General features: G+C 39.7%; 1 protein-coding gene across 7 annotated transcripts in view; it reads left to right on the top strand.

Moving 5' to 3' along the window:
- Eip74EF (Ecdysone-induced protein E74) overlaps nt 1-16013 on the top strand; it is a 240643-nt gene extending 224630 nt beyond the window's left edge. For all 7 annotated transcript variants that reach the window (XM_029311035.2, XM_029311034.2, XM_029311037.2 and 4 more), the window contains one exon: nt 12470-16013. In XM_029311035.2, coding sequence (XP_029166868.1) covers nt 12470-13023 — 554 coding nt within the window. In that variant the 3' untranslated portion in view covers nt 13024-16013. The remainder of the gene's footprint in view (nt 1-12469) is intronic.
- Nucleotides 16014-16326: the final 313 nt, after the last annotated feature.

The raw sequence follows: 16326 nt of genomic DNA, 5'->3' as shown, positions 1-16326 counted from the left end.
GGCGGCAGGAAACCGACAATAAGAATCCCATCGACCGATCGACGAACCCGTCGGGGAAACGTGTTCCGCAAACGATGCACGCGTCGACGACGCCGACGTTCCGGAGGGGCTATAAATCGCGTATTTCTATTTCCGCGAGAACGCGTACACTTTATTATTGACGATCGACACATCGTCCCTTGTTCCTGACACCCCGCTCTATATCTCGTAAACGCCCTTCCGGAAATATGATTATCCGACGAAATATTTCTCCGAAATTTCCGCGTTTTGACAGATGAGGGAGGGACGCGCAATTTGGAATTTTTTCGAAATTTTTTTATTTACTTGCTATATATTACCGCAAAGTACACACAGAAAAATATTATATTTTGTTAAGAAAAATATCGCTCTCGTCTAATTTGTATATACAAAATAATTTCGGAACATCCTGTACGCGCGTGAGCAATATTATTGAATGAGCAATTCCAGTCCAGTGTTTATAACTCACCGAGAAGTTTAAACCGTGTCTCATTTCGTCAGAATCATAAAAATAATCATTCCGAAGGCGTTGAACAAATAAAGATAAAAAAAGAGTAAAAAAAAAAACCGATATAAAATCGCATAAAGCTATTGCACAGAAGTAAGATGAGCGAATTTTGTGTTGCTAAAACAGGCCTTGACACCCTTAAATTTTTTTACGATATTTTATGATCGAAAGTTTTCAAACGAGAGAGAGAAACAAGATTTGCACCAAGAAATGATATACACTCATCTTGTCGCCGATATTTTCAACTCGCTGACTCTCTCTTTCTCTCGCTTCTTTATCTATCCGACAACAACGCTTCTCCTCGCGATTCTCGATGATGCAGATGTTTTAATTCTCTGCGATACAACCACCGGTCTTTTATCGAAACGCACTTGATAAGGGTCGACAAATGTCACGGGGGTCAAGATCATTGTATTAAATTTGGCAGTGATCGTGCCGGAGGAAATCTTTCCTTATCGCTGCGAGGAGGAATAACGAAGTATCGATAACTGCCCAAAACTCGATCGCCCAATGTTCCGGGGACTCATTCTTGCGTGGATAAAAAAATCGACGTGTTTTTTTGCACGAGTAAATTGGAAAGTTATGTTTTTCCTATTTTTCCGCGCAAGCATAATCGATCTTTATATAATTTATTATAAAGGGTGCATTTGCCCTCCCTTGGAATCGGTAAAAAAAATTAAGCAACACTGGAATTTATTTTATTTAATATAAAAGAGTGAAAATAATAAAATAAATGAAATTTAAAACAAATAAGAAAGAAAGAAAAAAAATGTAATCATGCCGGGAAAAAATCCTGCGGACGCCCCACGATCATGGATGCCTCGTTGAAGCGACGAAGTGACTGGAATTGACATTTCCTTGAGATTTCGTCATCGTCATGCCGCCTCTCTCGCCTGACGTTAGCGTCATCTCTCACGTCAAGCGAAACGTCGTTATTGCTCGTCTTGGAATCGACGCGGTCGGCGGATTCGCGCGAAACCCACACGCGAACATCTTATAGGCAGTCAAGGTGGTCGCGCGAAAAAAGACGCCGGGAACGTAAATCTGCTCCCTCTCTCCTCGTTATTTTTTTTTTTTTAATTTTTTTTTATTTCCCTCTCTATCTCCCTTTCTTCCCATGTCGCTTGTCTTTCGCGCGACCGGCACTTCGTGGAAAACAGAAACCGCGAGAGACAAGTATACTCGTACCCGCCCACGCATTCTCGTCGACGAGGAAAAGGACGTTGTTGCTTGTCGCGAGGCGAGCCTAATTCGAGAGATACGCAAGTTCCGTTTCCCGACTCGGCAGTTCCGTCTCGAAACGCGCGTATTTACGTAACGAGCGAAAAAAGAACGGAAGAAACGCCGTTCTTTTCCCTTCCTTCGCGACAAAACGCTCGAATGTATACGACGACGACGTATTAATGACATTCCGGATGCAAACGACTTCGATAAAGTATGTCACGAGGGCGATTAAAATGATATTAACTCGTTGATACTAATTCTAAATTATCAATCAAGGGATGAAATTTAATGTATATGCGGTCGAAATTGTTTTACGAATTAATAAAAAATGGATCTTCTTGAAGTAGTATTTTGTTTCCTTTTTCTCGAACGAGAAAATAATTGCGATAATAAATCGGAGCGATATAAGAAATTTCGCGCATTTTATGAAATACGTTTATTATTTTATTTAATTAATTTTTAACGATAGAAAATTGAATAAAATACAAATTACTGGCGCGTTAATTCCCAGACGGAAGTCGCAAATGTAGAAGGCTGCGAAGAAGAGAGGCGTGTTTTGCACGATGCATCGCATCGAGTTTAGAGTTAAAGCGGAGTCTTTCCTCAGCTATCAATCTCCCTGCATCCTTCTCGGCCGCTCCTTATCCTTTTCCGAATGCCGAGCGAGATAGAAAAAGAGAGAGAGAGAGAAAAAAGGGGAGATAAAACGGAGGTAGAGATGGTGCACATGCACGTGCATGCGGAGAACTCGCAATTTGAACGGGTTTCGGGGTTAAAGATAGTAGCCCGAGGCAGTAGGGTAACATAATAGGCAGAGACTTGGTCTAACGAGAGGAAAGAGAGTCCGAGGGGGATGCGAAGAGAAAGGAGGAGATCCAGAGAGCACGTCACGACGTCTCGACGTCGGGTAGGGAGATGCTGAAGGAAGAAGCGCGCAAGGATAGGAAGGCGAGAAAGAGAGAGGACGGCGAAGATCGACGGGATAGAGAGCGAAAGGGGCAGTGAGACTCGGATATATATATATATATATATATATATATATATATATATAAGTTAAATTTTTTTATCTTTGAATACTATTATTGTTTTTTTTTTTTTTTTTTATAAGTTATAAATTATTATATTTTTAAATTAAAGTATTATTGATTAGTAAAAATATATTTCTATATAAAAATGAAAATTTCTTTGTCATTTGTTATTTTATATATATTTTAAAAGAATTAATAAACAAAATTCTAATTTAGTATAAATAATATTTTTCAAAATTAACTTTTTTGATTTAATTTAATCTTAACTTAGTCTAAAAAAATCCATCAACTTTCCAATCCTGATACATATTGTCAAAAGTTAATTTTTAAAAATATTTATATTAAATTAGAATTTTGTTTGTTAATTCTTTTAAAATATATAATAACACAAATAACAAAGAAATTTATATATATATATATATATATATATATATATATGCGAACGTGTGTGCATGTGTGCAATGTGCGGTGCATCGGACTAGCCTGGTCGCGAATGGAGGCGGCGAAGAAGAGAGGAGGAGAAGGATAGAGCGGTTAAGTTAGTCTGTCGGTCAGTGACTGCCTGACTTTCCCGGCGCAGCTGAAGGTCAACCCTCCTCCTCTGCCTCCTCCTCTTCTTCTTCTTCTTCCTCCTCCTCCTCCTACCCGTTCCTCCTCACAACCACCACCACACCACCATCAGCATCATCGACTACTACCACTACTATACCGCTATCGCTCCGCTATCACCGACACTGCCCGGCCCATCTTCACCCTGCCCTTCCGCCATTCCCTTCCTCCCCCCCTCCCGTCTTCCCCTCTTCCTACTCCCTCTTTTCCGCGCGCTAACGCTCCGGAGCCTATGTCGGAACCATAATCCACGATCGCGCTTTGTTTATGCCGGACGAGCACTTTCGGTGGCCCCTATATTCCGATGTGTTGCCTGCATCCATCCTCCTCCCTTCCTCCGACATTCCCTTCCCGACCCCCTTCCTCGATTTCTCCCTTCTTTCCCCCCCGTTTCGACTACGTGTAACTCGTGCACTTAGATGCACGCGGAATTCCGCCTCTCGAAATCCTGGTACGTGAGAACTCGCGTCACGCGACTACGAGAGATCGGAAGAGCCGGAGGGACCAAGTTGTTCCCTTCCGACCGATAGAATTCTAACTTTCGGATGTAGAAAACTCGGAACTTCTTCCCTCGGTTTCTGCTCTAAAGGGTCCGCGAAATGTCAAGTTGATTGATGGATTGACTGGAAAAGCGGATCAATATTTTTTATGCACTTAAATTACTCTTAAGTATATAATGGACATTTATAGATACATATTTGGACGGGTATACTTTGCGATGATACGAGATCGCGATAGCGCAAATTGGAATTTCATAGACGCAAACTTGTTGGAGACGCAGAAGAGGTGTGTGCATGTTAAAAGGCGTATGATTTAACCCCGTTAATTGGCCTATTAGTGTAATAGGATTGACACTGTAATATGCGATAATTTCTCGAGTTAACTCCCGCGCGAGTAGATTGACAGTGCACTTAATTAGTCTACAAATGTCTAATAACTTATTCAGGCTACACTGAATAGAGGACATTAATATATACATATCGATAATTGAGGGAAAAGAAATTTATTTGCCGCATCAAATCATCGAAAAATAATTTGTATCACACGTGCAGGCAAAGTGGCACTTTGTGTGCGTGTTTTCTGTGCGGAAAGCGGCCGATTTCCCACGCCGCCATCTAGCGCACAGAAATGGCGCACAAAGCCACTTTGCCTGCACTTGTAATACAAAATAGTATGTGTATCACGTGCGGATTGACAATTGTTCACCTCGTGACCAATTATCAACTTTCCGCACTTGATGTACAATATACTATAGTGCACAGTCTCAAAAGCGTAGAAGGTATTCCAGAAGCTTGTTCATATTTCTCCAGTTATACATACAATATCTATGCATTTCCAGAAGACAAACATCAAACGGTGCCGCGGTGTCCGAATTTTTTTTCTCTTCGAGAATCTGTGGGAAAGAGGCGAGAGACGAGAAATATCATTACCAAAAATTCAGTATCGATGCTCCGATAGTGTTAGCCTTAGACCAGCCGCAGGCACCGTCGAAAACGAAGGAAGGATCTCTCTCTCGCGCGCGCACAACTTCCCAGCCAATTATCCGGGACCGTCACTACGTGAGAATGCGCTCTCTGTCTAGGTCTCTCTCTCTCTCTCTCTCTCTTGGAGCAGCATCTCTCTTCTACCGCGAGCTCGCTTTTAGCGCAACCGCTTTTTTTACCGCTCGTTCCGTCGAATCGTACGTCCCTGGATATCCCCACCGTCGAAGTCGCCTCCCGCTGCTCTTCTCGGCTCATCGCGCTTTTTTCCCTCTTTTTTTCTCTCTCTCTCTCTCTCTCCTCTATACTCCTCTCGCTATACTTGTACTTCCGGCCCGCGCGAGAAAGAGAGAGAGAGAGAGAGAGAAGAAGGGGAGAAAGAGCGGCTAGCGCGAAATCCTCTCCGCAAAATAAACGAGCGGCCGCGCCGCGTCGCGTCGCAGCCTACCCTTCCGTATATTTTTAACTATCGACTCGTTACCGCGAGTCCCTCGACTAAACTTCCTGCCGACGCTGTCAGGAAGGAACGCGACGAGGAAATGCGACTCGAGAGAGAGAGAGAGAGAGAGAGCCGTCTATTTTTTTCCTCGCGCAAGTCAGACACCCTCTTGCGAAATCTATACTCGGTAAATATAGAAATTAATATAACGCGCCCCACTTGGATCATCCTTGTGCAATCATCCTGAAAGCAATCGAGTGCAATTTTCATGAGCACAAACTTGGATGTGGAATATGACGGCTAGTGGTCTACAATCTCGTCTTTATACATATATGTGTGTGTGCAGGGTGTTTCAGAATTGGCGGAAAAGCTTTGAATGACAGATTCCTGGTGTCATTCCGAGACGATTTTTCTTAGCGAAAATGTCGGGACACCAATAATTTTCGAGTTATAAGCAGTTGAAAATAAAGGCTTTTTTGAAAACTAAATCTTGGGGAAATAAAATATTAACATAACTATATATGTTAGGTAGAGTTTGCTTTAATAGAATTTTAATGTAAGGCTTAGTTATAAAAATACATGATAGCAAAAATTGGGAACATGTTAAAAATGATGGGAGACCTCTCAACATTTTTACTATAAGGAAAAATCTTCTTCAAATGATACCAGGAATCTGACATTAAACACTTTTCCATTAGTTCTGAAATACCCTGTCGTATATAATCCCAGAATTATTAATCAGACGTATAAGTTTGTTCAAGTCAGATTTAATCGCTGATGATCGAAATTTCTTCATTTAAACCTAGAGCGCTCGACAATTATGCAAAGCAGTACTTGGATTAAAATTGCAGATATATGGATGTTATAAGGATGTATTTTGGGTTTAAAAGATTTCAGCAGTACAAATTTATTCCCATATAATTTAATTCGTTATAGCTTTTTGTTAAATTTTTGTTTCGCAACGTGAAGTTGATTTGACGCTATATTTATTGAAACATTCAGTAATTAAGTTTCGTCTTGAACCTTTAATCCTTCCTTCGTCCTCCACTTTGTTTTCGAACAGAGGAATGCCACTTAAGTAGAAGATTAATACGGCCTCGAGGATGCATTAGACTGTCGTTTCATTGTTGCGGAACATTGTCTCGCGTCGGGCCAAGCGAAACTTGAATTTTAATTCGACCACGGATCGCCTCAAGTCGCGCTTTGCAACGCGATCGATGTAATAATGCTGTGCTCTCGTACATAAAAAAGGAGATGAAGAAAGAGGGAGAGAGTAGAAAAAATAATGAGACCGACGTCGCTTTAAAGTCTCCGTTTTTCGTGTACATTTCCGAATATTTTAGACTCCGAATAACAACTGGACTTTTACTAAAACAAGTAGTAGGAGAAAACAATTTGTGATGCTAATTGTATTTTATATTTTTTAAGTCTCGGATAAATATTTTGTGCATTGATTTCTTTAATTTTGAAATTTTCAATTGTCGATATCGTGATTTTTTTATTGCCTTCGCGCGTGTCAAACCCTTTAATTCCTCAATCTTGAAATCCAATATCTTATTACGCATCCTTAGGGAAAGTCCTATATATTTTTGATTGCTAGTCTGACAGGTTGTCAGAGAAATCTCTAGGTATATTTTTTTTAATATCTCGAATAAATATGTTGTACGGCACCGATGTCTTTAACTTTGAAATTGTTTGATAGCGTGATTTTTTTCATTTACTTCAATCACACATGTCGAACCCTTTAAAGCTCCTGGTTTCTCGCCAATTATGTTGGAATTGTGATGTCAGAGGCGAGAAGCGTGCCATTTTTAAATAAAAAGCTATTTTGATGAACCACGATTTACTTCAGATAGCTTTAACACACTTTTCCAAAATAGTCCGAAAACAATTTTTTTCCTTTCTAATCACAGTCATTTTAGAGCTGTTGATTGATTATAAATAGCGAAAGATAATTTCCATACTATTTTAAAAGTGCGCTAAAACCATCTGAAGTAATCTTTCATCGAAATACCTTTTCACCTAAAAATGGTATAGGTACAACAATTTTTGTGCGCGCTTTCTCTGACGTCACAATCTAACATAGCGAGTATCCAGGAGCCTTCATTCCTCAATCTTCGAGTCTCCAAATCCTATCACGCGTCCCTATAGATAGGAAGTCCTATATATTTTCAATTGCTAGTCTCGTAGTATCCTTATTCTTTTTTCGAACGAAAGCTCAAGTCCTCGACCTTAGAACTTTGGATTATCGAACGACTCCCATCTCCTCATTCACTCGCGGCTGCTGAATCGAGATTCTAGAGCGAAGGCTACCTAGACTTCTAGGAATCCTCTCTATCCGGTCTTCGCGCGGTCGCACCAGACTCATCGGCTGGCGATGCGTCGTTTCTAGCGGTGCTTTCCTGCGCTATACAACGCTCGTGGTATAGGTCAGTGAAGTAGGAGCAGCAGTTTCCCCCACCAGGCGGCGCTCCTAGACAACGGGTCTACGATTGACTCATCTAGCCAGTCATACCGCGCGTAAACACGATCCGCTCCAGCTGTTCTCTACCGCCTTTCCCTCTCGCTTGCTCCTTCCCTCTTCATTTTCGTTTCTCCTTCGTTTCTTGCCTGCTTCTCTTCTCTTCTCTTCTCTTCGCGGCTCCTCCGAGAACAACGGGGTGCGTTCTCCATATATTTTTGGAGTCACCTCGAAAATCTTCCTCTTCTCTCCTCCGTCGTCTTCTCGTTCTCCCTTTTTCTTCTCTTCTTCTTCTTCTTCAAATTTTTGCTCGGTTTTTCCCCGCGCTATTTATACCGCGGATTTCAGTTATTGAAGTCCCGAGTCTCTGCCCTTTTTCCGTGTGTTGTGTTACGAAGCGGAGAAGTATATCTTGGCGAATTGATCAGAGAAATACCGAATGGACCGGTCTTTGTGTAAAATAATCCCTTGCTTCAAATGCTCCAGTTTACTCATTATTTCCTACATACGCACTTTAACTTCATTGCTCTCGGGAATTTTAACTTCCTCCTGTCGAGGATCTTCAATTCGAGCCTAATTTCGCTTAATTTTTCATCAAACCATATAAAATGTCGCATCAAGCCATATTTCGTATACTTCACTTCTGCTTTGCTCGGGGAAGATATCGCTTCACAGAACGCTAAATATTTTTCCATCTCTCTCTCTCTCCCTCTCTGGTCTCATCCAAACCAGAAAACCTCGAATAGAGCCCGAAGAATCGTTCAACCGCGCGAGGTCTCCACGGAACTGCAACGCGAGAGAAGGATGAAGAGAGAGAGAGAGAGAGAGCGAATTGATGGGGGAAGGATGACGGGAAAGGGGGGAGGGATGGGGTGTACGAGGGGGCTGGAGAGAACGAGTTCCGATTTTAGCGCAGTCGCGGCGGCCTCAGAACGAGCGGCGCTATTATGCACTAGTAGCTTGATGGCGTCACCCGTGCAACCTTGGCTCGGGTCAGTCCTCTATCATACTGCAGGCAGAGTTCCCCCGATTCCCTCCATCCCTCCTGCCCCCCCCCCCCTCCCCCCCGCTTGGCCTCTCGACTCTCCGCTGCTTTAACCCTCTCTCTTGCTCGTCGTCTCTTTATCTCGGCCCGTCTCCTCTTCCTCCCAGGCGGCCAGTGGCGTAAGGGAAACGTTTCTCCTGCCTCGGAGTGGCAGCGCAGCAGCTTCTCGAAACTTTTGCTTTCTTGCCAGCATAATGCAGTATATAGTAGTACGTCAAATGTGAGAGAATTTTTTCCCCCGATCCTTACGGGAGAGAATCGCTGTCGCGTCTCCCGGCTCTCGCAGCGAGGCATAAAGAATGCGAGATTTTATCCGGCTTTGAAAACTTTCTTTTTCCGCGGCGCAACAATGTGGCACAATATTGTTTATATATATATATATATATATATATCTGTATGCATGTATGTCAAATGCTGAGAATTTTTTTTTCCTAAATAAAAGCCTTGCGCGATATCTAGACGCGCATCCGCGTGACATAAAAGAGAGGCGAGATTTATTCAGAGAGACACTTATCTCTTTTCGAAACGTTCGCTCGCTCTGTGTCTCTGTCTGTAATCTGCGACATTTTTTCGCGAAAAGTTTATTGTCTGCTCTACAAAAAAAAAAAAAAAAGATCGGTTGTTCGCGTTTCTCTACGCGACAAAATCAATCGCGCTTACCGCGTAAGAAATTTAAGATTTATACAGCGAAGTAGCTTACAAATGAGTTTTATACGCTTGCATTAAATGTCCATACCATTGTCATTTCAGAAATCTTCCTCGAAATATTATATTGATTTTTTCAAGAGAAACCAGCATCATATTTCGTGTAACAATTAATTTTTATCACGACTGACAGATCCGGATTCGAGTAATAAAATTATTTAGCCTAGTATATAGTTAGCGACCCTATTTTTGAAACTATGTTAGAGATTTTAAGGGCAATTAAAGGAAGATTTTAAAATGTAATACATTTTTGGATTTTTTTCTTCCAACTTTAGAAGGTTACAACTCGGAGGAAAAGCATTTTTGGCCCATGTTTTATCGGGATCTTTTTTTCTTATTTAGACCTCTAGAATACACCCTTAAAATCTTTGAGAGTTTTAGAAACCCTCGGAAGAGACAAATTTTCGGGTACACTGAAAAATATATTTGTGTAAAATTACATGAGTATACTAGGTTGTTTTCTGATCCAGCATAATCATGCAATATTGCTACTCATATGGAAGATTACAGATTATATGTAATTTCGTATGAAATATATTCTTATATATTTTTCACACAGAATTATACACAGGAATTGCTAGTAATGTATAAACGTTATAAATAAAATGGATAAATGCTTATAAAATAAAGTTCTGATACTTAAAAATAGTAAATTTAAAATTACATAGATTTTTACATAAAAATAGTAATTTATCTATATTTTACCTATATTTTTACACCAATATGCATTTTTACTTTAAAAACTGTGGGAAAAAACGACGGTAATAATCAAGTAATTCTTCCATAATTCTGAACAAGTATAGCAAAGCACATGGATTTTTTTCACTGTGGTTTTGCGAAAGGAAAGTTCCTCGAAGACGAGGAACCCTACGCCCATGAGAGAACGCACTGCCCTATGCTCGCGGCACAAACTCAGATCGTGTGCACTGGTGCACCGTACGATCGTGCACGATCGATGTTTGCACCGATCTGTACTCCTTACTTCGAAGTCCCGCGAATTTTCACCGTCTCGATTGTTTCTTATTTCTTCGCGCTTATCTCTCGTCAGGCAGAGAATCTCTTTTAACGAAGGGAGGACGAGACTGATGATTATTCGGATGACTCCGGGGACGGGAAACGGGTTGGCGATAACTGAAGCATCTTCTGGGGAGAGACTCGGGTTGATCGAAACCAGGTGATAGAAACGACGGGGTATGGTATCGACAACGATTTCCCTCTTTCGCCTCTTTGCAAACGACACGAAGCTATTAATACCTCGTTCATCCTGCGACGTACACACACACACACACACACATATATATATATATATATATATACTTAAGCCGTGCGAAAATCTAACTCGATAAACGCTGACTGCGACCCTCCGAGCCGCGAAATCGAGATAATAGCGCTACTTTTGCGACGTGGATTTATTCGATATATATATACGATTCGAACGTGTCCCTCTCTAAGGGTTCTTCTCCTCCCAGGAGTACATCTGTTTTATTTTGTACGCGACGTGCTGAAATAATTTCTACGTTGTTGCGAGAATATCGATTCTCTCGTAATATAAATGAACGCGATGGGAAGTATGTAGGTTTCACGTTACTGTTGCAGAAATCGTGGGATGTAATTAAATGCTTGTTACAAGATATCGAGTAGTTTGACATATCTGCCAAAAGATTACAGTGCTCAATAAACAAGAATTAACCAGAACGGGATTCGTTTTTTTTTATAGTTTATTGGTATCTAATTTCCAAATTATTCCATTACGTCGCAATTTTGAGAAATTTTTAATTAAAGTTGCAAAAAAGACTTTTTTCACGAACTTTGATATATTATCTACATCGAAAAAAATGGTTAGCTTGACTAAATACTATTTTGTTAATTGAACATATAAAAATATTTAAATTAAATATAATATATTAAATTTAACACAAAACATGTCCAATTAACAAAATAGTAATTTAATTGAAAGGTTTAGTCAAGTTAACTATTTTTTTTAGTGTGCAATATGTGACGTACTAAAGAAGTTTTATACAATCTAAAAAGTCCTAACAACATACTTTATTTTAATTGCAATAAAACTTCTCTCCAGCATGTCACATATTATAGTTATAATATGACGAAGTTTGTGAAAACAGTCCTTTTGCACAAGAAATAAGAAAAGTCAAAAAGATGGGAAATTCTTATTTAAAATTTGAAAAAATAGCATGCCAAAAAATGTTTCATTAAGTACATTTTATACTCATAAATTTTTATTTTTTAAATAAGAAGATGCATCACTTTTCATATAGATTAAGGAATTGTATCAGATATTTTAAAATTGACAATTTCTAATTGGTAGAATTGTCCAATATAAATAGGATTAATATATCACTTTAATAAAAAATCTGTCAAAATTGTGACGTGATGGAGCAATTTAGAAACTGGATAGCATCCAAAAACCCATAAGAAACAATTAGTCTGTTTCATATAGATTAAGGAATTGTATCAGATATTTAAAAATTGACAATTTCTACTTGGTAGAATTGTCCAATATAAATAGGATTAATATATCACTTTAATAAAAAATCTGTCAAAATTGTGACGTGATGGAGCAATTTAGAAACTGGATAGCATCCAAAAACCCATAAGAAACAATTAGTCTGTTTCATATAGATTAAGGAATTGTATCAGATATTTAAAAATTGACAATTTCTACTTGGTAGAATTGTCCAATATAAATAGGATTAATATATCACTTTAATAAAAAATCTGTCAAAATTGTGACGTGACGGAGCAATTTGGAAACTGGATTATGAATAGCATCCAAAAACCCATAAGAAACAATTAATCTGTTCGAAAAAAAAGTCGAACAATGCAATCCTATACCCATATAGATGCGGATAAAAAACTTACGCGTGTAAAACCAACCTAAATTTGTCGGAGGACCAATTTTGTTCTAATCCATATCTTTTCTTCTCTTTCAGTATCCGAGAGCTACAACAATTACGTGAACATGTATGGCGGGGGCGGTCAATTCGCGACCCCCTGTACCCCAAGCCCGCCACGGGGCCCCGGCGGTGTGCCCACCAGCGTGATCCAGGCGGCCACCAGCTCGGTCTCGGACGACCTCTACCTTCTCGAGCTGGGCTTCCCGCCGCGCTCGAAGAAAAGCAAGCTGAAGAAGCCGCGGCAGGGCGAGAACGGCGGCGCCGCCGTGAAGCGGAAGTCGCGCGAGGGCTCGACCACGTATCTCTGGGAGTTCCTGCTCAAGTTGCTGCAAGACCGGGAATACTGTCCGCGCTACATCAAGTGGACGAATCGCGAGCGCGGCGTATTCAAGCTGGTCGACAGCAAGGCGGTCTCGCGTCTCTGGGGTCTGCACAAGAACAAACCGGACATGAATTACGAGACGATGGGCAGGGCTCTGCGCTACTATTATCAGCGCGGCATCCTGGCGAAAGTCGACGGCCAGCGGTTGGTCTATCAGTTTGTCGAGGTGCCGAAGGACATTATCGAGATCGATTGTACAGGCGCATGAGACAGGGAGCCGGCCCGTCCCACGTTGGACGAGGAGAATGAGGATGAGGATGAGAAGGTGGATCCGTCGCTGCGACGAAGACGCGGCGTCTCGACGCGGACCTCGCGCGGACGTCGTCCGTCGTTACCGTCGTCGCTGCTGACGTTGCGACATCGCGGACCCGTCGCGGGATTCCACTCGCGCGAGAGATCGCCGTCCAACGATTCTTCCCGCCGAGACGCGCCGACCTGGCACACCCCTCAGACCTTGTAAAATGCATTCTCTCTCTCTCTATCCCCTTCTTTCTGTCGCTGTATCTCTCTCTTTCTTTGTTCCTTTTCCTCTGTCTGTCTCTCCCTTTCCGCTTCTCTGGTTTTTTTTTTTCATATGTACATCTCTCTTTCTCTATCTCTCTACTTCTCTCTGGCTTCGTTTGTTCCTTGTATTATATCTATGTAAATGTATATTAAAGGCGCCGGATGACGCGACGTCCTCCTCCCCACGGTCCGTTTCTTTCTTGTGTGTCCGAATATCGCGTAGGAGACGAGATCGGCACCGTGTGATTGGCGGCGCCCGAATCGTTGAAGTTTGTACAAAATTTTAGTTCTTAAACGTCGACGACGAGGAAACTAAAGAAATTTTATCTCGGGGTGTACCTTTTTTGCCGGAAGGACGCCGTGGACAAATTACTTAAGCGTGAGGCATCGGAGAAAAAAATTGTACATTCGAAAAATATATATAAATTATTTATTGTATATTAGACGTTTATATATGTGTGTTACCTAAGGAAATTGTTATGCGCGTTATGTCCATGCAAATGGTATAAAAAAAAGAACAGAGTACGAAAACTGAGGAAAGTTTAGAAAAACAAAAATTGTAACGAAATGAGGGCTGTGAAAGGATTATGGATATCGAGAGCGGAGGAAAAGAGACAAGGATACGAGAGCACGGCGAAAGAATGAGAGACGTCTCTCTCTCTCTCTTAAAGTTTCACGGAGCGAGCTCAGGGAGGGGTGCACATTATATTTTTTTAAGTATAAGAGCGGAAGGGATTGGCCCTTTCAATTCGTGAGCCGAGGGGTTCAACAACGCAAGGTGCTGGCTAATATACATACACACATACACACACACACACACGCACACCGAGGTCCAAGAATTATTATTTAGCAACCTAGTGTTACTGATTCGTAATAAAGATTATCGAGACAGACATTATATTATATCGCTGTATATAGATATAAAAGAATTTACCTTTAGTGAAAAAAAATTATATATTATATTGAATATATTATATATATTATATAAATATATATATTATATATGTTATGTAGTAAAAAATGGAGCGAAGTTGATGTGTCTCTATGAGATTTGTCGTCACACATATAGGCGACACGCGTAGGGAGCTTTAACCGTCTCGTGCGCCCGCGACGTCTCTTTCGAAACTATTGTTCTACTCTTTACCGTCTCCCTGTATTACATTGGGGATGAATTTTATACATCTAAGAACGCGAGTACGTTCGACCTCCTTTTTAGTCGCAGTTGTCGCAATACGCACATACATATATTGCTCTGGTCTCGCATGCTCAGACTGATCGGAGACGTCGCACGTACAACAGAGAGAAAGCCCACCCGGGACGCGTAATAATAAAGCGCGTAACCCTAGAATAAAATTTTAACTTATTGGCGCCCCGGGACGCGTGACGCGCGCGAATGCAAGTGTATCCTACGTAGCCCTAAGTTTTTGTACATAAAGAGGAATCGTCGTAAAGATGTATATGTATATACATATATATATAATTATATTTTATATATATAAATATATATATAGCTTATATATTATATATAATATATATTATATATATAATTATATAATAATATATATAATATATATTATATGTAAAAAATATAAAATATATATATAAAATATTATATATATATATGTGTGTGTTGTGTGTGTGTGTGTGTGTGTGAGAAAGATGCACGCTAGTTATCCTCGCGAGAATTATCCGCGGGAGAAAGAGAACGACGAGTAAGGTGAAAGAAAAGAAATTGTATAGATCACACGCAATGGTAAAACGCGGCCGCGACGCGTGTAAACAGGCCGATTTTTGCATTACAGCCTCGGGATATTCCGATGAAACGAAAAAAATATACAGTACATATTTGAACAGTGATCCAGTGCTGCCAATAATGCCTGTAAACCTGTCCCTTCGGCATTTATATCACTCGAGTCGGAATTTTGTTCGAGTCGGTGCTAGTTAGATCGATCAACGTTTCGGGGGACACCAGACATACCGATGATACAAAGCAAATTGCCTTCTCGTATTAACAAAGACGTGTTGCCTTCTAACAAAAAAAAAGACGCATATAAAAGTTCTAGCGATTTGTATCGTAAATACCGTCACTTTGTCCAGGTACTTAAAGCTCTTTACATAATATATATATAAATATATATATATATATATTATATATATATACCTAGCATCGTTTTTGTGAAGAATTAAATTTTGTAATTTTATCAGAGTGAAAAGTTCTTTGGGGTACGTGGCGACTTTTATCGTACTTTGAATACAATGTATTGGCGGGAAATAGTAATAACATTAATAATATTATTAATATAATAATAATAATAATGATAAAAGAACAAGATATATCAGAGAGTACAATGGACAAAAAGTACCTATAGTATACCACTTCTATACATGATAACAGACACTTATAAACAATGAATGGACACTACAACAGAAATCCTATTTTTAGGTAAATTAAATTTATATATATACATAACGATCCACACTCTCTACGAGATATTTTAACAAATAAGACTTTACTGTAATAGAGATAAATACATAATTATTTACCTGTAAAATATATGAAAACACGATGGATTGACGTAAGGAACTCTAATGTAACGTTCTGTGATTCGTTGTTTGTAGGTGAAATTTAATAAAAGATTATTGTATCATAATATATATATATATACATATATATATATACATATACATATATAATTGTGCGATTTTTTTATTTCCTACTCTGAAATTAAAAATACTTCTGAATTTTTTATTTTTTTAACCGATTGAATTTTTTTACTTTTGTATAAACAATTCTATTAATTTTTACACAATTATATTTTTTAGAATTACAGATAAGATATGCTTTTTACTTATGCGTAATGTCTCAAAAATATGCCACGACTTAAAATAATTTTATGTAATGTGAGTCATATCATTTAAATCCTTCAAATAAAACCCTTCACGTTTTAATTTATAATAAAAAAATTTAAATTGCGTTATAAAATTAATTATTAAATTTTACGCAATT

This window comes from Nylanderia fulva, unplaced genomic scaffold (assembly GCF_048542155.1).
Source record: "Nylanderia fulva isolate GAGA-0341 unplaced genomic scaffold, ASM4854215v1 Scaffold34, whole genome shotgun sequence".
Classification (NCBI taxonomy): domain Eukaryota; kingdom Metazoa; phylum Arthropoda; class Insecta; order Hymenoptera; family Formicidae; genus Nylanderia; species Nylanderia fulva.
This window is presented reverse-complemented; position numbering and strand designations above follow the sequence as displayed.